This window comes from Protopterus annectens, chromosome 1.part1 (assembly GCF_019279795.1).
Source record: "Protopterus annectens isolate FY-2018-M chromosome 1.part1, PAN1.0, whole genome shotgun sequence".
NCBI lineage: Eukaryota > Metazoa > Chordata > Ceratodontiformes > Protopteridae > Protopterus > Protopterus annectens.
Window position 1 is genome coordinate 1,051,638,833 of NC_056726.1, and position 26,653 is coordinate 1,051,665,485.

Here is a 26,653-nt window from a genome sequence, read left to right on the forward strand (position 1 = left end):
CTACACAATAGAACCAAAAAGTTTATAAAACAGGACAAAATCCAATACTACCAGTCTGCCCTTACCTCCTCCTAACATAACCCCAAACAATTCTGGTCCTCAATAAACTCCATCCTCCACTGAGGTAAAGTAAGTACACCCACTCCTAACTTAACTCACTCCTCTGAAAATATTGCTACGTCTTTCAACAGTCACTTCAAACAAACCGTACTATCACTAGCTAGACAACACAACCCCCCCCCATAAACCCACACCATCAACTACAACTAACAATCTCCCCACTAACTTCTCTTTCTCTCCTGTTCCAAAATAAAACAACTATTAACTAAACTTAAACCCACCAGATTAGCAGCAGACAAACTCCCAAGTGAATACCTTCACATTGCAGCTGATGCTCTAGCCTAGCCTTTATCACTCTTGATTGACAGATCTCTGTCAGAAAGTTATGTTCCCACACTATGGAAAGTCTCACACATAATTCCCCTACACAAAGGAGGCCCCCTCCACAGATCTAACCAGTTACCGCCCCATAGCTATTCTCTCGCCACTCTCCAAAATACTAGAGAGATGCATTCATTTTCAAGTCTTAGATCACCTCCTTGCTAACAACCTCCTATCCAACACACAGCACGGTTTCGGACCTAACCATAGCACCACCACCGCCTTACTCTCTTTCTCTAACACTATCCTACAAAATAAAAATGCAAGTTATCTCTCCTCAGCTACCTTCCCAGACCTCCCTAAAGCTTTCGATATGGTCCCACACAAACAACTCATTTCTCTTCTTAATAACCTATCCTTCTATCAACCAGTCATCAACTAGTTTCAGCGTTTCCTATCTGACCACCAACAAGCAGTTGTTTGGCAGGCCAACCTATCCCCCCAACTATCAGTTTCCATAGGGGCTCCCCAAGGGTCCACCCTGGGACCCCTACTCTTCTCTATTTTCACCAATAATGCAGCCTCAGCCACAACACATGGCACTCAAATACAATACGCAGATGACATAACCATCCTCTGCAGAGCTCACTCCGTACCAGAACTGCAAAACATCACACAAAAAGTATTTTCTTCTATTGAAACTTGATTATCCGATGCCCAACTAATACTCAACCCAAACAAAACAAAATTACTAATCTTCCAACTCACCAAACTTACTCTAGACAGCTCTTACTTTAACATCACAGCAAAAGATAACACCACCATCCATCCTACAGAACACACCAAATTACTAGGAGTAGAAATAGACAATAAACTGAACTTTAACATTCACAGTTCCATGACCATTAAAAAAGTGCACAAAAAACTAGGAGCATTATATAGAAATCAGCAACTACTTACCAAAGCAGCTAAAATTTTGGTAGCAAATTCTCATCTTATCTCTACCCTACTCTACGCCTTTCCAGTATTTACCAACCTTAGAAAATGCAACCTAAATAAGCTCGAAACCTGCTACAACAAAATCGCCAAATTCACCACTGGGGCTTCCTACCATACTCACCACTGTCTCTTACAAGCAGAACTGGGCTGGCTAGAGCTCCCCCCACCTCTTTTCAATGGTACCAACTCGCACTCGCCCACAAACTAATAAAGCAACCACTAAATGTACCACCCCTCCAGAATCTACTCCAACCCTACATAACCACAAGACCACTAAGATCCAGCCACAAAAACCTCCTATAGGTCACAAAAGCCAATGACTCTGCTGGAGAAGCATTATTCTCCTGCACTATAGCCAAACTCTGGAACTCCCTCCCATCCTCAATTAGCTCTGTAACTTTTTGCACCCACTTCAAATCCTTACTAAAATCACACTTAAAAACTTGCCAGATATGCCCTTGCAACCCCCCCTCTAATACCATCAACTCCACCCACCCACTACCTCTCTCGGCCCCCTATCAACAACCTACTCTTAATAAGCTTGGCTACTCAGGTTCCCAGCTACCTACCACGTAATACTAACTTCTTGTAGCAACAACTGCTAATGGCTGTTATGTACCTCAAAAACAGATTGTATCAATTGTTCACTGATGAATTTCAACTACATTTCTAACCATGTTTAGTATATGTCACCATATTTTAAAATTGTACTATGTTCTACAGCTATTTTACATCTATGTTTTATTCTTGTCTTACGGCCTCAGCTGGACTAATGTCTATATTTAAATCTGGAAGCTCCAAATGAGGGCTAAAGAACCACAGATATAAATCCCTTGATATAAATCCACAGATGCGAATCCAAGGTTAGTTGAAATAACCAAAAATGATTCCAAAATGCGAAATGTGGACGTACATTTGAAGGGACTATCTAATAAAGGTATTACAGTGTTGAAAGATTCTTGGGATTTCCTCAGACAAATAAAAACCCATTTGTATTCTGAGAATGTTATATTTATAACTTTGGACATTATTGATTTATTTGGATCAATTCCACACGATATTGGTCTCCAGTGGCTTGAGGAAAGTATGGCCCAAAATGGTAATTTTTCAACAGACATATTTAGAACATGTCTTTTACTGATGGAGGTGGTTCTTAAGAATAATTTTATGTTCTTCGAAGGTGAATTTTTTAAGCATGAAAGGGGTGTTGCCATGGGGGCAAAATGTTCACCAACCTACGCAAATATTATACTTTCCTGGTGGGAGACATTATATATTAACAATTGTCAATTTGTTAAATGTTGGAGCTTCTATAAATGCTTTCTTGATGATATTGTCATTTTTTGGACTGACACTGTGGAAAAGTTTTTTGAATTTTTGGATTACATCAAAAGCACAACCACGTTTTTAGATTTTACCTATACTATAGATTTTGAGGAGTGTGTCTACTTGGATGTTTTAATAAGCAAATGTAATGATCATTTTACCTCCAAAATATATAGGAAGCCAACATTTTCCAATTCTTATCTCCATTTTTCTAGTGGACACCCTTTTGGTCAAAAAAGGAATATTTTCAAGGGGCAAATCATTAGGACCAGCAGGATGACCTCTGAAGATCCAGATTTTATTAGGGACAGTGAATACGTTATGAATATGTACAGAGATAGAGGATATCCAGACTACCTTATAGAAGAAATATACCAGATTGTATTAGAAGGAAGGAAGGGGAGATTCGCTCCAATTTTGGGACAAGATGTTTCCAAACCATTATGTAACCAAAGTGAACCAGAAGAAAATTCCTATGGAACTAAAACCAACAGCAATAATTTTACAAAGGCCTATGTTATGGATTATACTGGTGATGCAAAGGTACTAAAAACCAAAATTAAACAGGAATGGGATAGGTTTAGGAATATCACTGATCTAGAATATATCAAAAATCAACACCTCCAATTCATATATAGGAAGGACATGAACCTCAAAAATATTTTTGAAATAGGGGGTACTATAAATATGAATGGTCAAACACACAGAGTTGGTACATTTAGGTGCGGATCCTGTTCCCAATGCCAATACATTCAAACAGGCACTACTATTTCCATTCCCAGCAGAAATAGGACAATTTCCAGTTCCAAATTTGCTAATTGCAATACCCAGGGAGTAGTGTACATAGCCACATGCCACTCCTGTGATTCATTTTATATAGGGAAAACAGAAAGGAAGCTTAGATCCAGAATATATGAACATTACTATGAAATTAAAAAAAGTAATGAACATAATGCTTTATTTCGTCATTCCCAGTACTGTAAAAATGCAGTTTTCAATTTTTTTGTTTTAGAGGTAGTACCAAAAGAAATCAGGGGTGGCATGTGGGAAACCAAACTTGAGTACAGAGAATTATTTTGGCAGATAACACTGGATGCTACCAAACGACCTGGTATGAATGATATGCTTTCCATCATTCCAGTTTTAAAGCTTAGAGCTGCCAAGTTATAATCTACAATATTATTTTTAGCCACTAGATGGTGATATACACTACACATTAACATAGTAACTTTTCATTATATACAAGTATAAGGAATTTCTTTTAAAATGTTTTAAAACAACTTTTATACAAATATATTTAAATATTCCTATGAATACAATGATTGTTTTTAACATTTGTTATTTATTTGGTTTTAATACTATCAAGTAAAAACTTTCAAGTGAATATTTTGTGTTTAAAACTTTTATCAGGGCATACTGAAATGCAATTAAATTATTCAATTAATCAGTTTAACAATCAGTTCCCTTGTATATAAAGTGCAAGCATTTTTAGCAAGTTGTAATTGTCTTTTGCTGAAGAAGGTGTTCGAAAACGTACTTGTTTGGATTTTTCAAGCGTTATTAAAGAGTTATTTTGCATTTTGGAATCATTTTTGGTTATTTCAACTAACCTTGGATTCGCATCTGTGGATTTATATCAAGGGATTTATATCTGTGGTTCTTTAGCCCTCATTTAGAGCTTCCAGAGTGAACTTTGGTGGTGTTTTTGGTAACGTGTTGTTCACTCAGTTCACATCTCCTTATTTTGTTTTTTTGTCTATATTTAAATGCTATGTTTTTAACTGTATAATGCAATTAATACTTAATGTGGAGCTTTTCTCCCCGGGCCTCCGCTGAAAATGGACCTGTGTCTAGTCGGGTTATTCCAGTCAACAAATGTAAATAAATAAATAAATAATAAATAAATAAATAAATAAAATAAAAGGACTTCTTCAGATTCCATCCACCAGGAGAGGTCTTTTTTGCAGCAACTGGTGACAAGAATGGGGTAGTTCATTGGATGGTGAAACTGGACCATTGTGATGCTAGAAGCTATTGTAGTAGTTGCATGTGAAATCTCGCTAGCAAGACCAGAGTGATGGTCGCTGCCATGGAACTCAATGCTTGAAGGACTAGAAGTGCTAGGACTTTGTTTCTGCAAAGAATAGCATGCATGATATGCACTTTAGATTTTATTTTCTGTAACCTGTGTTGAGGAAGGAATGTTATACAAGAGATGGTATTCAAATGAGCTCCTTTGAATTCAGCACAAACAAGTGCAGGATGTATTCTGCTTCTTGAAGCAGAAAATGTCTGGTAGAAACAGTGATGGGATACTTGTCCAGATATGGAAACACCTGGAATCTCTGCAGTCTCAAGTGAGCTGTTACTGCTGCCATACATTTGGTGAACACCCTGGGGGCTGTGATGAGGTCAAAGGGCAGCACCCTGAATTGAAAGTGACTGATTCCTAGCCAAAAGCGGAGAAGCCTTCTGGAGCATTTGTCCATCTTTATGTGGCAATTTACATCTTTAAGGTCTATAGGGCACATCCAATTGTTTTCCTCTAGAAAGGGAAGAACTGACTGAAATGTGAAATGTTGAACAAATTGGATTAGAAGACTGAAATCCAAATCTGGTCTCCAGTACCCTGTCTTTTTTGGCACTAAAAAGAACCTTGAGTAAAATCCAGGTCCTATCTGGTCTGGTGGGACTTCTTGGATGACTCTTTTTTTCTAGCAGCTTTTGGATTTCTAGGGCTGCTTGATCCCTCTGACTGGGTGGAACATTGGGGATCCTTGTTAGAAATCTTATATAAATAGTGAAGGGGATAGAGTAACCTGTGGTAATAATTCTCTGTACCCAAGCATCTGTGGTTATTTGTCATCAGGCTCTTGAATGAAGAGAAAATCTTCCCCTGACTGCTTTTTGAGGTAAGCAATTGGACCCCCTTTCAGGAGTGCTGATAGGGTTGACTGGAGAAAGAATCTCTAGAACCCTGATTCTGTGGGTTACCTCTGCCTTGTGGTCGGCATCTTCCATTAGAGGTCCCCCCCCTGCCTGAGGGGAGCCTCCACCACTTACATCCTGGAAAGGCCCTTGGGACTTCCTAAACCACATCTTTCCACTCCTCTGATTCCTATAGTAGGATCTTTGGGGAGTAGAAAAACATATGCTCACAGCAGACAGGGTCTTTTCATCTTTCTTGCACCTGGCTAGAGTTTCTTTGATTTTGGGGCTGAACAAAGAAGATCTTTCAAAGGGAGCATTGATGAAGGAAGACTTAAATGGCTCTGCAAACTCACACAGGCACATCCAGGCATCTTGTCTAATAGCAATGCCTGAATCAGCTGATCTGGTCGCCCCTTCAGCTGCATGTGCAATACGCCTCATGGATGAATGGGAAATAGACTCCAGGTTTAGCTAAGTGGGAGACTACATTTTCTTGGACCTCATCAGATACAGCCCCTGTTAGGGTGTCTGATAGCACCTTGAGCAAATACCTCTGCAGTCTAGTGAAAAGTGGCATAAAAATTCAAGGACCTTAAGGCAAAGGTCGATGATGCATAAACCCTCTTTCCAAATCTATCCATTTCCTTAGATTCTCAGTTAGCGGGATGAACAAAGGAATTCAGCTAGTTGCTTCTTCTTGGCTGCTGCTACCACCATGGCATCTACTATTAACCCTTTTGTCCAGTGTTGGTGGTCCTCAGGAGCAGAGAGAATCTTATATGGCCTCTGTAGAACCAGTTCTATGGAGTCAGGAGCTTTCCAAGCTCACTGAGTGATCAGCTTAATGAGATCATCAATTCGAAGAGATCACCCAAAAAGTAGATGGGCAAGAACCAAAGGCTTGTAAGTCCACAGACTCCTTGGAGTTAAGGTCTTTGTACTTCCAGTTACCTCTCTGTTTAAGGATCTTGAAAATGTATTCAAAGGAGGCATCTTGTGGGGATGACCGGGGAGAACACTCCCCATCATTGAAATCTGTGCCCTCAGTGATGGACTCTTCAGGAGAGTTCAGGTGTTTCCTCTTACACTTTTTCTTCTGAGGAGGCTCTTCAGTGGGAATATCTGAGGAGGACTCAGAAGAACAGTGATTCTTTGCTGGGATTTCTTGCAGCCTTGAAACTCACTATCCAGGCATGGAGGTTGGTGGAAGCTCTAGGTAAGAAGTGGTCAGGGGTTGAAACTCCAGCACAGCAGAGGCCACCTGAGAACCTGCAATAGCCAATATTCTCTCCAGGGCCTGGAAGGCAGGTCCCCTGAAGAGGGATCAGAGCCCAGAACTGAGAAAGACAAACTTAGAACCAGGGTCACACCCCACCCTGAGAGACCCACCTCCAAAGCAGGAGCTGAGGAAGGAGCCCCAGTCACTGAAATTCCAAGAGGTAAGACTGACTCCTAATAAAAAAACAGAAGCTGACCTAAACCCTTCAGTTCTGACAGCGGATGCATAATCTCGGGCATCTGTCAGTTCTGAGGTAATGAAAGAAGTCAGAGCCGACTCCAGAACTGAACACAAAGGAGCTGTCAGTTCTGGTGCAATTGTGGCCTGAGTTGTTGGAGTTGGAGACTCTAAGACCTCTGAAAGAGGTCAGAGGAGGAAGAACTGGTGGAGTCCTGGGAGAAAACATTCCTGCTCAAGGTAGGTGAGTGGTTTGGAAAGAAGTAGAAAGACCCCTAGCCGTTAGGCGCTGATCCACCAATCTCACTACATCTACTTCAGTGAGACTCCTGGAGTAGTGAACAGACACTCTGGAGGGGGATTCTGTTCTTTCTATAAAGGGGCTAGGAAGCGGACCAAGGAAGGGGTCAATGGGAGGGTGGTAATACTTAGTCCTGGGTGTATATAGAGGATCATTTTTTGGCACCAAGGGGGGAAAGTGAGACCTGTTTCAGTGCAGTAGTACATGTTGGCACCAACTGGAAAACTAAAGATGTGGGTGCTGACATCGGTGCCAAAGTAGCTAGTGCTGAGGAAGGAGTCCATTGCAAGAGATTCAGAATCTTAGCTGTCAGTTCTGAGGGGGAACCAGTGGAAGAGGACTTGTCTTTTTTTTTATATATTGGTACCGATGGAGAAGTCAATACTGAGTGACTAGTTTTGGAACCAGAGGCCTTTGGAGACTTATCAGCCTTGGATAAAGCTTCTTCAAAAGGGGTCTTAAGAAGCCCTTTAAGAATAAGCTTATTACAATGTTCTACCAAGGCCCTAGTACTGAAGTGCTGGCAGATGGAGCACTCTATGTCTAAATGTGGAGCACTTAAGCAATAAACAGAGATAGAATGCCTGTCAGATTTAGGCATTTTTCAGCTTCAGTCTTGGCACTGCTTAAACCCAATTATGCCTTTGGACATATCTGCCATATTTACAATTGGCAGAAAAACACTCACATTTACACACGCACATACACAAGAGTTAGAGAGGAAAATTACACCAAAAATGGTAGAAAGAACTACCTAATGGTACAGAGGAAAGGAGAGAGGAAACTACCAGAAATGGTAGGGAAAGAATACCAACAGGTATGGAAACGCACTTGCATGAGAAAAAGATGAGTAGAGAAGAGAAAAATAACAAGTTTTATAGAAAAGTAAAGTAGAAAGACTAATACATTTTAGATATTACTTAGCTGCAATTGGAGAGTCAGCTGATGTGTCTTGCTATAACAGTGGTAGACGAGATCTGAGGTAACATAGAGAGGGGCATTGTGGGTAGAGTATTAGCTCAAGAGATTTTTGGCTGGCGCGAGCTGTATAATAGCCAAACATTTCCGAGGATCAGAACCGACTACCCAATAATCAGCAAGAGATGAAGATTGACAACATCACATGTACAGTTATGTAAAATCATACCATAACACTAGATGTACTTTTCTTCACTGTTGCAGTATTCTAAACAGAAGGGATCTCCTGCCCAGGACAGCACTATGCTTGACCATTACACAAAAGCCTAATGATCTTGTAAGCACCATAGGTCACACTTATGCTCCCCATGCAAAATGTAGGACATAAAAGGGATGTACAGACTCAACTGCACAGGACCTCTTTGCCATCAGTTTGAAAACTGATATTGCTGTACTGAATACATAGTGACCACGACCATACCTCTTGTAGTATCTGTAAACCATTTGTGCCTAAGGCACTCAGAAGCCTTTTGTCTTCCTTGGCCATTTATCATGAAAACTAGAAGTTTAAACAGTTAGCTCTAGGTACCATGGCAGAATCCTTTAATCCAAAGATACTCACGCTAGGTAAGAAGAAGGCCACAAAGTCTCAGGTGGATTCGTCAGCTGTCCAGCCTCCATCAGATGTCCCTCTAGAACATAGTAATAGCTCTGTAGGTCATTCAGCATCTACATCAGATTCCTCTGCCATGACCCTGTCAGAGGCCAGCATGGATCAATCTTTTCACACATCTTCTGATGCTTTGCGGGCATCTGCTATGGACATCGAGCAGGAGCCGTGGTTGTTTATCTAGGAGGATCCTAGATAGATGCCGCAGATATTGGTCAGGGAGAAATTTCCAGGTTCGCTTATCGAATCTTGGCAGTGGTCAGAACTTATGGCATTTGTTAGGGCTGACATCCCTTCCAAGAAAAGACAAAAGAAGCATGTTTTGGTCTGTCATAAGGATCCGCTAAAGGAATGGCAAGAGTTTATTCAGGGCTTGTTTTCTGCCATGATGGTCCTAAAACCTCCTCAAGTGGGTTCGGTACCTGCTCCTCCTTGGACTTCTTTATAAACAGCTTAGAGAACTGTTTTCCTCAGATGAGGATTCAGTTCTGATGAGGGGGTTTTCTACTCTTCTTCACAGATGCCTTCACCTTTGGCTTATGGTTCTGATGAAGAGAATTCTGTCAGCCCTGAGCCTCCTTTTCAGGAATTGTTCATTAGGGACACAGTTGCTAGGACAATGGAATACTTCAAGTGGGATTCTTCTCAGGTGTCTGATATTCAGAGAAGATATGAGTTGCTTCATGTGAATACTCCTAAACCATCAACAGTTCCTCCTGTGTTGGCTGCCATGTTGGGTATATCCAAATCTCCTGATTCTCAGCTTCTTGCTCCAGTCATATGGTGTTTGTTCATGTCAAAGTGGCCTACATAACAGCCTTCTGGCAAACAAAGGAGGTTAAATGAGCAATGTCTACTGGTATTCTGTTAGCTAGACAACAATACTCCCTCCCACTCATTGGTCTGCATTCTTTCCAAAACCTTGATGTACAGAAAATAAACTACTAAGATCTATACACTTCATCCCATAGTCTGCGTAGCGCTGCTTTGCTGTCAGTAAATCGACCTGGCTTCCCGTAGAAGGCAGAGCTTCTTTCCTTACCACCATTACAAGTGAGCTATTGATTGATCACAACTGACTGCCCGCCATGAAGTACATTCCTTTGTTTCAAAAACATTCTCATTTCTTTTTAATTTTAATTCCCCTTTTTCTTTTTAATGATAGCCTGCTTATTATTATACTCTACACTCTTCCTATCTTCAAGAAATAATTTTACTAAATAGTTTTAACATTTTGGAATAAAATGCCTCAGGAAAAAAAGCATAAGTACCTCCACCTTCATTAAGTTCCACAGAGCCCTAAAAGGCACACCAAAGCAATCTCTCAGAGTCATTGTTTTAACAGTAAAAGCTAAGCCTACTAGTTCACCTCACGTTTCCTCCTAAACTATACATTCATGTGCTTACCTCACTGCTTGATGTGTAAGTCTTTAACTTTGTGCATGATGAAAATTCATCTTCATCACCATGTCTCTGACGCTGTGATAACCAAGTAGTTTTATTCTCAATTCACTACTTCCCTTTTGTTGTCACCTACTGTCCCATCTCTGTTTACATTTCCATTTATTACCTCAAAATAATACGTTCTCTGCTTTGCTGCCTTAGCCTAAGCCCTTTTCTCTTACACCCCTAGTCTGAACAGCTCTATGCAATGGATTTAACAATGGATTTAAGGGGTAATTGACTCTATTTGTTAATTTAGTTCTGCAAATTTTATCAGTGTTGTGTTAACCTTGCTAACCCCTGGGTCAATAGATACAATACCGCAGTTGTGTACAGTTTAATGATGTTTTATTCATTGTCCATCGCTGCCTTGTACATACCTACTTATCAAATAAAATGAAAGTTGTAGTAAGGGTAGTCTCAGTACCTCTACAGGTTGTACACTTGTTTTTTGGTGCAGAAGGTTGTGTCTGTTCCCACACCAGGTAGTTGAATTAACTTTCTTATACTGACACTGCAGTAACCCGCGGTGGTGGTGCTGCAGTAGTGTTGTCACCTCACAGTAAGATGCTGTCCGGTTCAATTCACAGCTAGAGCGTCTTCTGGGTGGAGACATGTGTGAATGGGCATACCTTCGTCGAAGGTTGGGCATCAGGGCTGGTAACTCGGCATGTAAAAATCAATTACCAATCATTAGCGGACCGGAGTTCCGCTGTGGCGACCCCTAACCGGGAAAAGCCGAAAGACACAAACAACATACTGACACTGCAGTGTAACATGGGGGGGGGGGGGCTGAACTCAAGATTGTGTTGTCCTTCAGATGAGATGTTACACTGAGGCCTCATTTGCCTGAGTTGGTGATAGCTCAGGAGGATGTAAAACATCACATGACACATACTGAAAAGAATAGAGGAAGTTCCTTGGAGCCCAGGTCAAATTTATCCCTAATTAGTATGACAAACACTTTGGGTTTCCCATGAAAAGAGACCATTGGCCTAATGGGACTATCCTGGTCAGCAAAGTGTAAATAAATAATAATAATAAAACTAGCCAAGTTTTATCTTGCCTAAGACCTATTGTCAAGGGGTAAAGATGTACTCTACATGAAATGCATCCAGTGGGTTTTGGGAAATATCCATAGCTCCAAGCAGCAAAAATCTGAGAATATTTATTGCTCCAGCGAGGAGATTTTGTATCAGCTGGTTAATCTTTGTGGGTCACATCTGTTCCTGAAAGTTTTCAGTGTGGGAAACGTACCTTGTTAAGGGTCCATGAGGTTATTATGGCTGTAAAGAGTGTCATTCTAGTATCAGGACCTATTAAGCAAATGCATATGATTAGAGGTGGAAGGCTATTCTTAAGGCTATCAAGAAATCAGGACTTCAGTTCAATAAACAGAAGCATTGCTTTGGCAAAACTGAAATTCAGTAGTTTGATATTGTATCAGTGGTAACAGTATCAGACCAGATGCAACCTCAGTCAAGGCTGAAGCTGAGCTGCAGAGTCCTTCAAGAACACTGGAACACCAACAGGTGTGTAGCAAGTTTAATTTTTTGGGAGAATGTGTGCCATTACTGTCAACGTTGTTACATCTTATGATAGACTCACTAAGAAAAGATGCAAATCAACAAGGGGAGACTCCACAGAGCAAGGTTTCAAACGGCTGAAGTCTGTGTTAAGGCCCACACCTGTGCTGGCATAATATGATGGGACTAACCATTAAGCAGCCAGTGCTGATGCTATCAGCTGTGGACTGGGTGTTGCCTTAATGCAACTGAAAGAGGGCAAATGTATGCCATTTGCTTTCTTTTCCAGAATGCCAATCAAAAAGGCAGGACATATTCCTAAATTTAGAAGAACTACCCAGTAAGATTATGGGCATGTCAATGATTTTTTAGATACTATTTCCACCCACAAACAGAAAAAAAAAATCACTGGTTCCCCGCATTAATTCATATGGCTTGGATAAAGTGCCACTGAGATGTCAGAGACTACAGATGAAACTCAGATATTTCAGTGCAAAAGCTCTGAATGTGCCAGGAAAGCAAGAAGTACAGACTGGTAGCCTGTCCAAAAACTTAAACTGATATAACTGAGACTGAAACCAAAGCAAATGTGACTACTTACATGTAATGTGTCATGCCTTACTAACCTGTGACTACAGGCAGAATGCACATTCTCAAAGAAAGTATGAAACAAGATGGTGACCTACAAATAATAATTAGTTCTGTCAAAAAACGTATGGCCCAAAAAGGAGGCGCAGACAATGCAGCTGCTGTGTACGTTCTTTACAGTGGCTCAACAGGTAGCCTCTCTTCTTTTAATGCTAAAAAATCAGAAAATGCTCTGCTGAAAATGGATGCTGCCCAGTCAGGCTATCCCAGACAATAAAGGGAAAGGAATTACTAAATATATAATGCTGCGGGTTTTAGTCCCAACCAGATGTTTGAATTAATTTCCAACACCGATGCTGCACTGCAGTACAAAGATGGATGCTGATCTCCTGAGTGGGCCATCCTTCAGATGAGATGTTAGACAGACCCCCATTTGCCTAAGTTTGCAGTAACTTGGGTGGATGTAAAAGATCTCATGGGACTTATCAAAAAGGGTAAAATAATTTCCCTGGTTTCCTGGCAAAATTTCTGCTAGTTAGTACAAATACCACCTCAGGTCACCTCTGAAAAGTGGTTCCTGGCCTAGTGGGATGGCTTGGTCAACCATGTGTAAAATAAAAGTAAAACAATTAAGATCTTTTGCCATGCCAAGAGTGTATTGTTATGCTGACTTCACAGATGGCAGAAGTCCTCAAGCAAATAGATGAAACTCATCAAAGGTTGAACGAATGCAGAAAGAAGGCAAAATGTATGTATGCTAGCAAAATATAAATACAAATATTTCAAAAGTAATGACAGCATGCCAATTCTGTATAGAACATAAGCCAGTTTAGAGGAAAGAGCCTCTTATGACAATGTAACCTAGCCACTGGCAAATGCACAAACCAGTGTATTTGTTCATGCCAATCCCAAGCCAAGATAAATGGGGAGGGTTACGTCAGGAAGAGCATCTGGTATAAAAAGTTTGATATATCAAATATGGGAACAACAATACAGATTCCCATACCAGATTGCCCAGGGTCTGGGACAACAACAACCACCTCCACTACTGTTAGCCAACAGGGTGCTGGTGGAAATTGGGTTACTGTTGGTCGAAGGAGGAGAAGGAGAAGAAGAGGGGGGAAGGCATGCCCAAAGGCAGGAAGAGAGGAGAAAGGTTAGGAGTGTGGAAGTGAGGGTAGGAACTTTGAATGTTGGCAGTATGACTGGTATAGGGAAAGAGCTAGCTGATATGATGGAGAGAAGGAAGGTTGACATATTGTGCATGAAAGAGAGTGGATGGAAGGGGAATAAGGCCAGGTGTATCGGAGGTGGTTTAGAATTGTTTTACCATGGTGTGGATGGTAGGAGAAATTGGGTAGAGGTTATCTTGAAGGAACAGTATGTCAAGAGTATTTTGGAGGTAAAGAGAGTGTTGGATAGGGTGATGCTTATTAAGCTGGAAACTGATGGTGTGATGATAATGAATGTTAGTGCATATGCTCCACAAGTTGGGTGTGCGATGGATGAGAAAGAAATATTTTGGAGCGAGTTGGATGAAGTGGTGGAGAGTGTACCCAAGAGTGAGAGAGTGGTGACTGGAGCAGATTTCAATGGGCATGTTGGTGAAGGGAACAGGGGATGAGGAGGTGATTGGCAGGTGTGGTGTCAAGGAAAGGAATGCAGAAGATCAGATGGTAGTAGAGTTTAAAAAAAGGATGGACATGGCTGCTGTGAATATGTATTTCAAGAACAGAGAGGAGCATAAGGTGAAGTACAAGAGTGGAGGAAAATACACACAGGTAAATTATATCCTATACAAGAGGGCCAGTCTGACAGAGATTGGCAGCTACAAAGTGGAGAAAGGGGAACGTGTAGTTAGGCTGCAGAGGACGGTGGCCTGTAGGATGACGGTGGTCAAAAAGAAAAGGAGGAGTCTGGGCAGTGCTGAGGGTCACATGGTAGAAGGTGAAAAAGAATGACTGCAAGGTGGGGCTCAGGCAAGAGTTAAGACACGCACTGGGTGGCAGTGAAGAGCTACCAGATAGCTGGGCAGCCACAGCAGAGGTGGTAAGGGAGACAGCTAGAAAAGTGCTTGGTGTGACATATGGACAGAAAAAGGAGGACAAAGAGACCTGGTGGTGGAATGAGGAAGTACAGGAGAGTATACAGAGGACAACGTTGGTGAAGAAGAAGTGGGATTGTCAGCGAGATGAAGAAAGTAGAAAGGAGTAGAAGGAGATGAGGTGCATGGCAAAGAGAGAGGAGGTGAAGGCTAAAGATAAGGTGTATGGCGAGTTGTATGAAAGGCTGGACACAGTAGAAAGAAAAGGACCTGTACTGATTGTCTAGACAGAGACACTGAGCTGGGAGAGATATGCAGCAGGTTAGTGTTATAAAGGATAACAAGAGAAATGTACTCACAAGTGAGGAGAGTGTGTTGAGCAGATGGAAAGAGTACTCTGAGGGACTGATGAATGAACAGAATGAGAGAGAGAGAAGGTTGGATGGTGTGGGGCTAGTGAATCAGGATGTGCAACAGATTAGCAAGGAGGAAGTAAGGACAGTTATGAAGAGGATGAATACTGGAAAGGCTTTTTGTCCTGATGATATCCCCGTGGACACATGTAGGTGTTTAGGAGAGATGGCAGTGTTTTGTTTAACCACATTGTTTAACAAAATCTTGGAAAGAGAGAGGATGCCTGAAGAGTGGAGAAGAAGTGCAGATCTTGTGCAGAGCTGTAGTAATTACAGAGGGCTAAAATTGATCAGCCACAGCATGAAGTTATGGGAAAGAGTAGTGGAGACTAGGTTAAGAAGGGAGGTGATGATTAGTGAGCAGCAGTACAGTTTCACACCAGGAAAAAGCACTACAGATGAGATGTTTGCTTTGAGGGTGTTGATGGAGAAGTACAGAAAAAGGTCAGAAGGAGTTGCATTGTGTTTTTGTGGACTTAGAGAAAGCATATGACAGGGTGTCTAGAGACGTATTGTATGAGGAAGTCAGGAGTGGCAGAGTAGTATGTAACAGTGGTACATGTTATGTGCAAGGGTACTGTGACAGGGGTAAGTTCTGTGGTTGGAGTGATGAATGCATTCAAAGGGGAGGTGGGATTACATCAAGGATCAGCTCTGATTCCTTTCTTATTTGCAGTGGTGATGGACAGGTTGACAGATGAGATCAGACACGAGTCCCTTGGACGATGATGTTTGTGGATGACATTGTGATTTGTAGTGAGAGTAGGGAACAGGTTGAGGAGACTCTGGAGAGGTAGAGATAGGCTCTAGAGAGGAGAAGAATGAACAATGAAGGTCAGCAGGATTAAGACAAAATATGTGTGTATGAATGAGGGGGAGGACAGAGGAATGGTGAGGATGCAGGGAGTATAGTTGACGAAGGTGGATGAGTTTAATTACTTGAGATCAACAGTTCAGAGTAAGGGTGAGTGGGGAAGAGAGGTGTTGAAGAGAGTACAACCAGGGTGGAATGGGTGGAAAAGTGTGTCAGGAGTGATTTATGACAGACGGGTACTAGTAAGAGTGAAATAAAGGGTCTACAAGATGGTAGTGAGATCAGCTATGCTATAAGGGTTGGAAATGTTGGCACTGACAAAAAGACAGGAGTCAGAGCTGTAGGTGGCAGAGTTAAAGATGTGAAAGTTTGCACTGGGTGTAACAAGGATGGACAGGATTAGAAATGAGTATAAGAGAGGGTCGGCTCAGGTTGAGCGGTTTGGAAACAAAGCCAGAGAGGAGAGATTGCATTGGTTTGAACATGTGCTGAGGAGGGATGCTGGGTATATTGGGAGGAGGATGCTAAGGATGGAGCTGTCAGGTAAGAGGAAAAGAGGAAGGCCTAAGATAAGGTTTATGGATGTGTTGAGAGAGGACATGAAGGTGGTTGATGTGACAGAGCATGATACAGAGGACCGGAAGAAATGGAAACAGATGATCCACAGTGGTGACCCCCTAAGACAGTAGCTGAACGAAAAATAAGAAGCATCTTATGACTATGGCATTGTTTTGTTTAACCACATTGTTTAACAAAATCTTGGAAAGAGAGAGGATGCCTGAAGAGTGGAGAAGAAGTGCAGATCTTGTGCAGAGCTGTAGTAATTACAGAGGGCTAAAATTGATCAGCCACAGCATGAAGTTATGTGAAAGAGTAGTGGAGACTAGGTTAAGAAGGGAGGTGATGATTAGTGAGCAGCAGTACAGTTTCACACCAGGAAAAAGCACTACAGATGAGATGTTTGCTTTGAGGGTGTTGATGGAGAAGTACAGAAAAAGGTCAGAAGGTGTTGCATTGTGTTTTTGTGGACTTAGAGAAAGCATATGACAGGGTGTCTAGAGACGTATTGTATGAGGAAGTCAGGAGTGGCAGAGTAGTATGTAACAGTGGTACATGTTATGTGCAAGGGTACTGTTACTGTGACAGGGGTAAGTTCTGTGGTTGGAGTGATGAATGCATTCAAAGGAGAGGTGGGATTACATCAAGGATCAGCTCTGATTCCTTTCTTATTTGCAGTGGTGATGGACAGGTTGACAGATGAGATCAGACACGAGTCCCTTGGACGATGATGTTTGTGGATGACATTGTGATTTGTAGTGAGAGTAGGGAACAGGTTGAGGAGACTCTGGAGAGGTAGAGATAGGCTCTAGAGAGGAGAAGAATGAACAATGAAGGTCAGCAGGATTAAGACAAAATATGTGTGTATGAATGAGGGGGAGGACAGAGGAATGGTGAGGATGCAGGGAGTATAGTTGACGAAGGTGGATGAGTTTAATTACTTGGGATCAACAGTTCAGAGTAAGGGTGAGTGGGGAAGAGAGGTGTTGAAGAGAGTACAACCAGGGTGGAATGGGTGGAAAAGAGTGTCAGGAGTGATTTATGACAGACGGGTACTAGTAAGAGTGAAATAAAGGGTCTACAAGATGGTAGTGAGATCAGCTATGCTATAAGGGTTGGAAATGTTGGCACTGACAAAAAGACAGGAGTCAGAGCTGTAGGTGGCAGAGTTAAAGATGTGAAAGTTTGCACTGGGTGTAACAAGGATGGACAGGATTAGAAATGAGTATAAGAGAGGGTCGGCTCAGGTTGAGCGGTTTGGAAACAAAGCCAGAGAGGAGAGATTGCATTGGTTTGAACATGTGCTGAGGAGGGATGCTGAGTATATTGGGAGGAGGATGCTAAGGATGGAGCTGTCAGGTAAGAGGAAAAGAGGAAGGCCTAAGATAAGGTTTATGGATGTGTTGAGAGAGGACATGAAGGTGGTTGATGTGACAGAGCATGATACAGAGGACCGGAAGAAATGGAAACAGATGATCCACTGTGGTGACCCCCTAAGACAGTAGCTGAACGAAAAATAAGAAGCATCTTATGACTATGCCATTGCAAAAAAAAAAGTATAGCACAAAATCTCAGCTAAAAAGTACAAATATAATGGGAAAACTATTTGGTGGTGGTAGACAATGACTCCAGAAGCACTGGAATAGTCCACATGCATTTTACCCACAATTCTAGGTCATTTAATGATATCTTAATTTAAGATAATGCTTTGAATGTGGTATATAGCCACAGAATGGGAGAGATACCCACAGTTGATCTCTACAATTATAACATTCCAAAATCTCACTGAAGAGAATGGTTCTGTCCATAGTACATTATCCTGACTACCCTCATTCAGCTGAGCACACAGAGATAGTAATGTAGACATATAAAAAAATAATTAGCCAACCAGATTCAATTTTTTCCTCAATGTTTTATAAAGCATTCCCACACAGTGCTGCTGGTGAGAGTCTCATGCACCCACTGTTAGACAGACAAATCTAAATAATAGTTAATGTGAAAGAATCTATGCCCGGTCTCCTATAGGTTTCTGAGAGGTGATCTATGTCTGGCATACAAAGCATCCTCAGATCCAGCTCTGATGGACATTTTACACACCCACCAAATGAACTGCATCAGAATCCAATCCATCCAAGGATTTAAAGTTTGCCTGTGACATAAATAAGCCATACTGCCAAGACAGATATGTGTCTCAGAGGATCACCATGATCTAGATCAGGCTCTCTATCTATGTGACACAGAACCCATCCCTAACCCTATTTAAGCGTAACCTTGAGGAATAGTTGTGAAATAGCAAATTCACCTTGTGTCTGGCCACCATGTCTCTAACAGAGGGAGGCAGACAGTAAGTATCTCTTAATTAACTCACCCACTCATAAATGACCACTCATTATAAATGACCAGGACACAGAGAGGCACAACTGGGTTGGGCTGTACAACTGGGCTTATAAAGGACCTGGTGGTTATTATCCTAGTATATACTTATGAATCTATGAAACTACAGACCTATGAACTACAGCCAATGTTTCAGAGGAGTTCCAAAGACGTTAATTCCAAAGACCATGAGTGTCTTGGTAATCTCTAATCTACTTTCCAAATTGCCATGTAGGGTTCTCTGTTTAATGCCGTCACTTTTCTTACTATTTCATCCTTACGTATCAAACTGGCCACATCAATATAAACTGTATGAACGGCATGGCCTACTTTTTGAAGGAGAAAGAGACCAGTTAATTCCAAGGTGCACTGAGAACAGCCATCCAGTTATCTAAGTTTAGTTTGATGGAAGATATTGAATAAAATTGTTTAACCTGCAGAAGAAGTTTATTTCAGAAAAGAGGGAGCTGCTGAGTGATTAATCCATCCCTCCATCATGTTCTGTTCATTCGATGAAGAAGGTTTAGACCTCTGGTTATATTATTAGCACAGCTGCTTGACTTTTTGAGATATAGGAGATCAATGATTTCTAGAACTTTAATAGTATGATAAGCAAGTTCAAGACCCTCCTTTAGAAGTCTACAAGACATAGAGTACAGGGACATGGCCTTTGGTTTCACCTTGTAACTAAAGATCTTAAGACCAGAGATCTGTTTTGTTAGGAACCTGTTGGTCTTTTCAAATTTGTTGACATGTCAAATAAGATATTTACCAAATGGAGGGCTGCACTTTAATACAGGACCTCATTCTGAGTAGTGCTGATACAATTTAAGTTATTTTCTTTCTGTTGTTATAAACACTGTTTAAGTCAGATGACCACTGGGGTTGTTTTTTAATGTCATGTTGTATTTGGCTGTAGTTGAGATCTACTGTTTTTTGAAAAATTCTAGTATGTCATTTTGTGAAATCATGTCATTTGCATTCCTAACTGCTTCTGCACTTCTTCAGCATATGTTTTATTATCTCATAGGCTATATAGAATGTTTAATTCTTGACCTATGAGTAGTTTAAAAAGCAAACACTTTAGCAACGTGATATATTAGCAAAATACTGACCTTTTGATGAAGCCACATGGAGATAAGTTCCATTTCCAGATACTATTCCAACAAATGGGATTTCCACCTTGCAGTAATATGTTCCAGAGTCAGAGATGTTCACACCATGAATAAGTAAGGAGGCATTTTTATTGTTAATGAAGTCACTGCTCTCTACTTTCCTTATTCGACCCTTGAACTCTGCACTTTCATTGTGGACTTCAATCCGTTTAACAGAATCCTTGTACCAATGATAGCTTCCAAATTTAAATGCTGAAGAAATGTAAAAATGACAAGGAAGGAGGACATCTTCACCTTCATTTGCAGTTATACTAAGGATTTGAAAGACCTGGATATCATGGGATTCTGTATTAAAAAGGTAAAATATTGGTAAACTTATAAGTGTAGTTGTCCACAAGTATTGTTAATATATTATTTTGTTTCGAGAAAACCTTACATTGATACTTTTAATCCAGTCTTGAAAGTCATAATAAAACAATGTATTTATTGTAGCATACAATGATCATTTATTAATGTGAATGACAGAAAAAGATATTAACATCCATGCCAAATTCCAAATGCCATCATCAACAATTTTCAACACACATGAATGTCATATCCAGTAATTTCCTTGCAGTTAGCACTGCTGAGATTTTGCGAATGGGGCATTAGTCACATCTAAATACAAAACAGGGGAGATGTTAATAAGGTGAAATGGTAATAGTAAACACTGGTATAGGATAACATTTTAATTTCTTTATATGCCTTTTCTTCAGAATCATCTGTAAGTTATCTCCATGCAATTCAACAATGACACAAACAAGGTAAGGAGCTGGTGAAAGAAGTAAAGTTAAAATGTGCAATTTAAGCAAACACAATAGGACCGGAGAGAAAAAGTAAAGAAGGAGTAATGTTTTCTGAGAAAAACAGTCTTGATAATTTCCCAGTGAGTGTAAACACAAGGAGGTAAGTCATGGGTAAACGTGTAAATAGAAGGGGCAAAGGCATACGATTAAACAGCTATAGTGTAGAAGACAGGAGACAACAATTCTTTTGTTGAATATAATCTCTAAAGTCCCAGAACTGAATAGTGTCCGACTGGTTTTATATTACATTGTTGTATCATTTGATCAGAGTATGTGCAAATACTTTTTTCACTCCTGCACTGGGCTTACCTGTGGTGGGGTCGGGTAAGGAGACGGCTGACTCCTAAAAAAAAAAATGATCTTTTTATGGCCTCAGTTGCATATTAGATAGGTATGTTTTCCAGTGAGTTTAAATCACTGAGTTAGATGGTTGTGCACTGACCTCATATGTGAGATTTTTACATGAAATGCAGCTGAGAAAAGCAGGCATTAAGAGGCGATAAGGTTAGCTACACCAAACGAAGGTTTCAGAAAAATATAGCAGAATGGAATCCGATAGTAGACGTAAAAATATAGTTAGATAATGTATACAAGCAGGAAATAGGTTCATAGGTTCATACTAGGCTATCTGCCCGAGGGCATTTACAAGCCTAGCCCATAGTTTTGTGGCTTACGGCACCCCTTTAGTATGGGGAACTATACCCATTATTTTGCTGTGCCTCTGTCGAGCAGTGACACTGAGGTAATCCCTGGGGTATATCTGCGATCTCCCATCCATTGGTCAAGATTTCTCTTGAACAAGGCCAGCGAGGTGCTCTGCCTCACATATACCGGGATTTTATTCCACAGCATAGGGATACAAGTAGCAGAAATATAAGTACAAGAAAAATAAGTAGTTTATATAAATGTTAGGGTTAATTTTTGAAATGAGGTAATGGATTTATAATAAATATTATTGATTACTTATATAAACTACTTTCTACAGCTTACAGTTTTAATTCTGCTACTTGTACATTTACTGCTTATATATTCATTACTCATGAAAACTCCCATACCATTTTCTTTTCATACTTTTTGAATAGATAATTGCCTTAGAGGGAATCAGTTTGTGAAAGCTATGACCCATCACAGTGCTCAAGACTGGAAATAATACTGCTTTAATGTTTTAGTCTTTTGATTTTTCCACTGTCTGGCTTGCTGTCTCTCTACAGAAGCTACATGCACATTTTCTTTTAGGACTTAAGTAAGACTCATTGCTGAAATTATAATAACAGGGCACAATGGTTTTGTGGTGATGTTATTGCTGTGCGTGAAAATAGTTTGTGTATTAACAAAGCGCTTATTAAATCTTTCTATATGTCATGGTACTGTCCCATTGTTACTTTATTATTTACATCTGCAATGACTTCGTACAAATGGTTATTTATGAAGGTGGTCAAAAGGAATAAAGGACGTGCCAAAAATGGCTTAGGTGTATGATCACTTTGCTGGTCTGGATGTACTTTCTTGTTCATTACAGGGGCTTGGTTTATAGGTTAGTAGTGGGCTAAGTGCCATTAAGGGCCATTTTAAACCTAGCCAATTATCCGATGTGAGTATCAAACCATGCATCTTCAGTCTGTAAGGAAAGCACCTTAACCATTATGCCAACCTCCTACTGGTCTGCAGAAAGATATGGCTTCAGCAGAGGCAATTCCTTATGTGTCCCCTGATTCATGATTAGAGTTCAAACGAATAGTCAGGTCAGTCGAAGTGGTAGCCTGGGTAGACAATGTGAAATGAACCTCTAATAATAACTAGACAAGATGTCTCAAAACTGGCTTGTATTCACCATTTCAGGCTAGTTTTACAAGTCTTTCATTTTCTCCACCTGAAGCTTTACAAAGCAGCTACCCACAATGCTGTATAAGCAGGGATGGATCCAGCACTGGGTGAACTAGCACCTGCCTAGGGCCTGATACTGGCTGGGGGGGCCCTGTCTCACAACACACCATTAATTTAAAAAACAATACATTTTCCTGCTTTCCACATAAACAAAAAAAGAAAAAAAAAGCTTTGCTTTTCTCAACATTCATTTTCCTGTTTCAACATTAACACAAAAACATTTTTTGCTTTGGTCAACATTTTAACAAAAATATTTTTCTACCTCACTGTCACTATTTTATGGAAGTGGATGTTTTCAGCATCAAGCAATAAGACAATATGTAGGCACAGATTGAGATCTAGCACCTGTTTTTGGTGCAAGATTTCATTTCACAACAAGCAAGTGGCAGTGTTCAAAAATGGCTTTAGACAGATTATGCGGCAACGAGCATTATACAGATGAGTGACGAGCTGAATTTCCATTGCAGCGGAATAAAAGAGCATGTTGTGCAACAAGAAGCATTATACAGATAACACCAAGCAGGTAAGTGTGTGCAATGCTAGGGAGAGCAGCTTAGTTAAGTAACTTGCTTAGACTCAAGCCCTGTACCTTGGCTACAAGAGCTAAGAGTCATAATCTTCTACATCACTTGTCTTCTAACTTTTTCCCTTTGGTATTCACTGAGTATTACAGTCAGTCAATACCATTAATTACAATTTCACAGTCTGTGCAAAATCTGTTTTGATAATGTTTTAAGTCATTTCATGTAGTTTGCTTATGTTTGTCTCCCTTTTGCAAAACATCTCTGATTTTGTCTCATATTTATGACCTGTTCTTAGCCAGACAGTGCTTTGGTACAACTGGAAATCTGTGCTAGACTCCTCAGTGGTCCTCTGGACTGCAAGCCTAGTCAGTAATATCTATGAACTAGAGTAGTTATAGTGTAAAGGTAGGAATTTGATTGTAGTAAACAGGAGCATTATCACAAGAGCCACATTCCTTGGGGGTGATCTACGGTTTGCTTAATGTTGACAGTATGTTTATCATTTAGCTGCAAATAAACTGGACAGCATGAAATCTACAAATTTAATTTTAATATTTTAACTACAAATACAGTTTTAATTTAGCTAGTTTTTACAGGTACACTAGTATGAAATGTGCTATGTTTGGTCCACAACAGTTTGTCTAGCTGTTAATGAAGATGAGTAAGGCTATGAGCAGTTAAAAAGTTTCTTCATATAGTACATGGTTTTATTCTCTCATCCTTCATTTAGCTTCTGTGTGACTGTCTCAATTTATTTCACGAGACAGTACTCATGGGCGCATAAAGAAAAGGGACATTTGTGCTCAGTGGCATGTTTCAGGCTGTTAGCAAATGCATTATACGTTTGCTTTTTGAATTCCTATACACTTCACACAAATATTCATTATTTCTTCACTATAAGTTATATGAGTATGAATCCCAGTATGTATTTTGTGGTTTAGTCAGTTGCCAGATGCATTTTCACTAAATGCGAGTCTCAAAGAGAGACGTTTACTGTTCCTCATGCCATGTCTGTTCAATTTGATGGTGTTTTGTTTTCTTTGGATAACTGGTATCAGTATTTTTCTGTAAAATATTAAATAATAGGTTTATATGAAATCCAAGTCTCTGTAATAACTGTAAAAGCAAAGATGGAAATAGTATGCACACTGACAAGTCTGAACAGTGTTTATGGTAAGTGGGAAGAGTCAGAAAAAAAATGGGATACTGGCATTGCTTGCAGGGGCCTGATTCATTATCCCGCAGATTGTCCTATTTGTCCATAATCCAGCTATATTGATTATATGTATGCTAAGACAATACAGCTTTATTATCTATTCAGGTAGGCCAGACCTGTACTGAATGATGTCAGAATGGATAACTAGTCTTGATAACAGAGAAGACACAGGGAGGTCAAAAATTATATGTAGACATTCTGCAAGCATGTAAGACACCCCCCCCAAACAAAAAGGTATGCTAAATCCAGAAATATGTCTGATTCTGTATGACCTGAGGGTTTGAAAAAACATTATAGCTGAAGCATTTATATTGTTTATTACTGTTTTGCTTTATTCTTTGTGCTAAAGAAAGAAAAAAATAATTTATTAATAAGCCCGGATTATGGAATATAGTCTAATCGTGTTGCATTTTAGTAATATATGTTTGCAGCCTCCAACAACTGCAGAATGACTGACATTTGTTAGGTCATACAGTCAGCCTTATTTGGAGTGAAAATGACTGACATTTGTCAGGTCATACAGTCTGCCTTATTTGGAGTGAAAATGACTGACATTTGTCAGGTCATACAGTCTGGCTTATTTGGGGTGATGATGAGAACGGTCTGATCTTCATCTTCTCTTATGTAGTCATTAATATTACTGTGATGCAGTCTGCTCTATAAGATTGGATTGTAAGGGATTTTGGCATTTAGTTAAAAACTGTTACTCATAGGTTCATAGGTTGGTACTAGGCTATCGGCCCTAGTGCCTATACAAGCCTTGTCATAACAATTCCCTTGATATTTCTTCCCACAGTATTTACTTCCCTGGACCACTGTCTAGCAGGGCAACTGACGGAATCCCTGGGGTGAATTTCTTATCTCCCATCCAATCATCAAGGTTCCTTTTGAAGAGGGCCAAAGAGGCGTTCTGCTTGACATGTATGGGCAGTCTATTCCAGAGTCTGGGGTGCCCCTGGGTCAGGAACCTATCCGTCCAGCATGTTTTGTTCATTGTGATAACAAGGTTTAGATCCCTGGAGCGTGTGTCTCTGAGAGATTGATATTTCTTTAAGTATAGCATGTCCAACAGCTCTGGGTTTAACATGGCCTTGTATGTTAAGCAGAGATCACCTCTGAGTAGATGATATGCGATAGAGTATAGGTGGAGTTTTTTTAGACGGTCAACATAGGGCATTTGCTTTAGGCCTGTAATTCTTTTAGTGAGGTATTTCTGCAGCCTTTCCAGTTGTTGCAGATGTCTTGAGAGGTACATACCAAACCAGGCATTGTATTCTATAATGGGTCTAATGAGGGATGAGTACAGTGGGACAATGACCTCCTTTTTTCTGGATAAAAAGCCCTTAGTGATGAGGTGTGCCACATAGAAGGATTTCTTGACTGTTGTCACGATGTGGTTATCGAAGGTGAGACCACTGTCCACCTGTGTCCCTAAGTCTCATCACACTTTTGGTGTTTAGTGTACTGCCACCTATGTGATAATTCATGGGTACATGTTTTTTCCCAAAGGGGATAACTATACATTTCTTGGCCTTGAGCTTGAGCCCATGGCTCTGGCACCAAGCATCTATTTCTGTAAGTCCCTTTTGTAGAATATCCACATCATTTGGGGATTCAATAATGGCTCCCAGTTTGCAGTCATCTGTGAACTTTGTTAGCCAGAGTCCCTTAGTGTTGGCCTGTACTTCTGAGAAGTAGATGCCGAACAACAGTAATTCCAGGACTGAACCCTGAGGTACTCCACTTGTCACTTGTCTGGAGCTGAATTTCTAGTCGGCTACTTTTACAGTGTGGGTTCTGTCAGTAAGCCAGTTGGCAACCCATCGCGTGACATAGGGATTAATGCCCAGCTTAGTAAGTTTATCTATGATTCCAGAGTGGGGGATGGTTTCAAATGCCTTGGTGATGTCCAGGCAGGCTGTGTGGACCACATTACCCTTGTCCATGGCTCTGGAGATTGATTTGAAGAAGTCAATTAGGTTAGTGCAGAGGACTAAAGCCCCAGCTTGTTAGTGAGCTGCATCTTGTGGCAAGGATGCAGGGTTTGAATCCTTCTGCCTTCATTTACCTACAATGTGACACTGACACTGACAAGTCATTTAACAAGACAGTTCTCTGGAGCAATTCAGAATTAAGTTGGTGTCCAGAACTGTATGCCTAATGACTATAAACGTGTTGTCATTGTTTGCCAGCCGTCCGCTATTACCTAGCTGATCTAATTCATGAAACGCCATGGCAATATCACTAGCACACCATCTTTTTAATGCAACATAGGTAATTTATTTTTCAAGGGCAGCAGGCATTGCATTTGTAGGTGAAGCACTGAAA

General features: G+C 40.5%; 1 protein-coding gene across 1 annotated transcript in view; it reads right to left on the minus strand.

The window, feature by feature from the left end:
* LOC122815316 (natural cytotoxicity triggering receptor 3-like) overlaps nucleotides 1–26,653 on the minus strand; it is a 147,705-nt gene that overhangs the window by 108,598 nt on the left and 12,454 nt on the right. Inside the window, exon 2 of the mRNA XM_044087720.1 lies at nucleotides 19,857–20,201. Coding sequence (XP_043943655.1) covers nucleotides 19,857–20,201 — 345 coding nt within the window. The remainder of the gene's footprint in view (nucleotides 1–19,856; nucleotides 20,202–26,653) is intronic.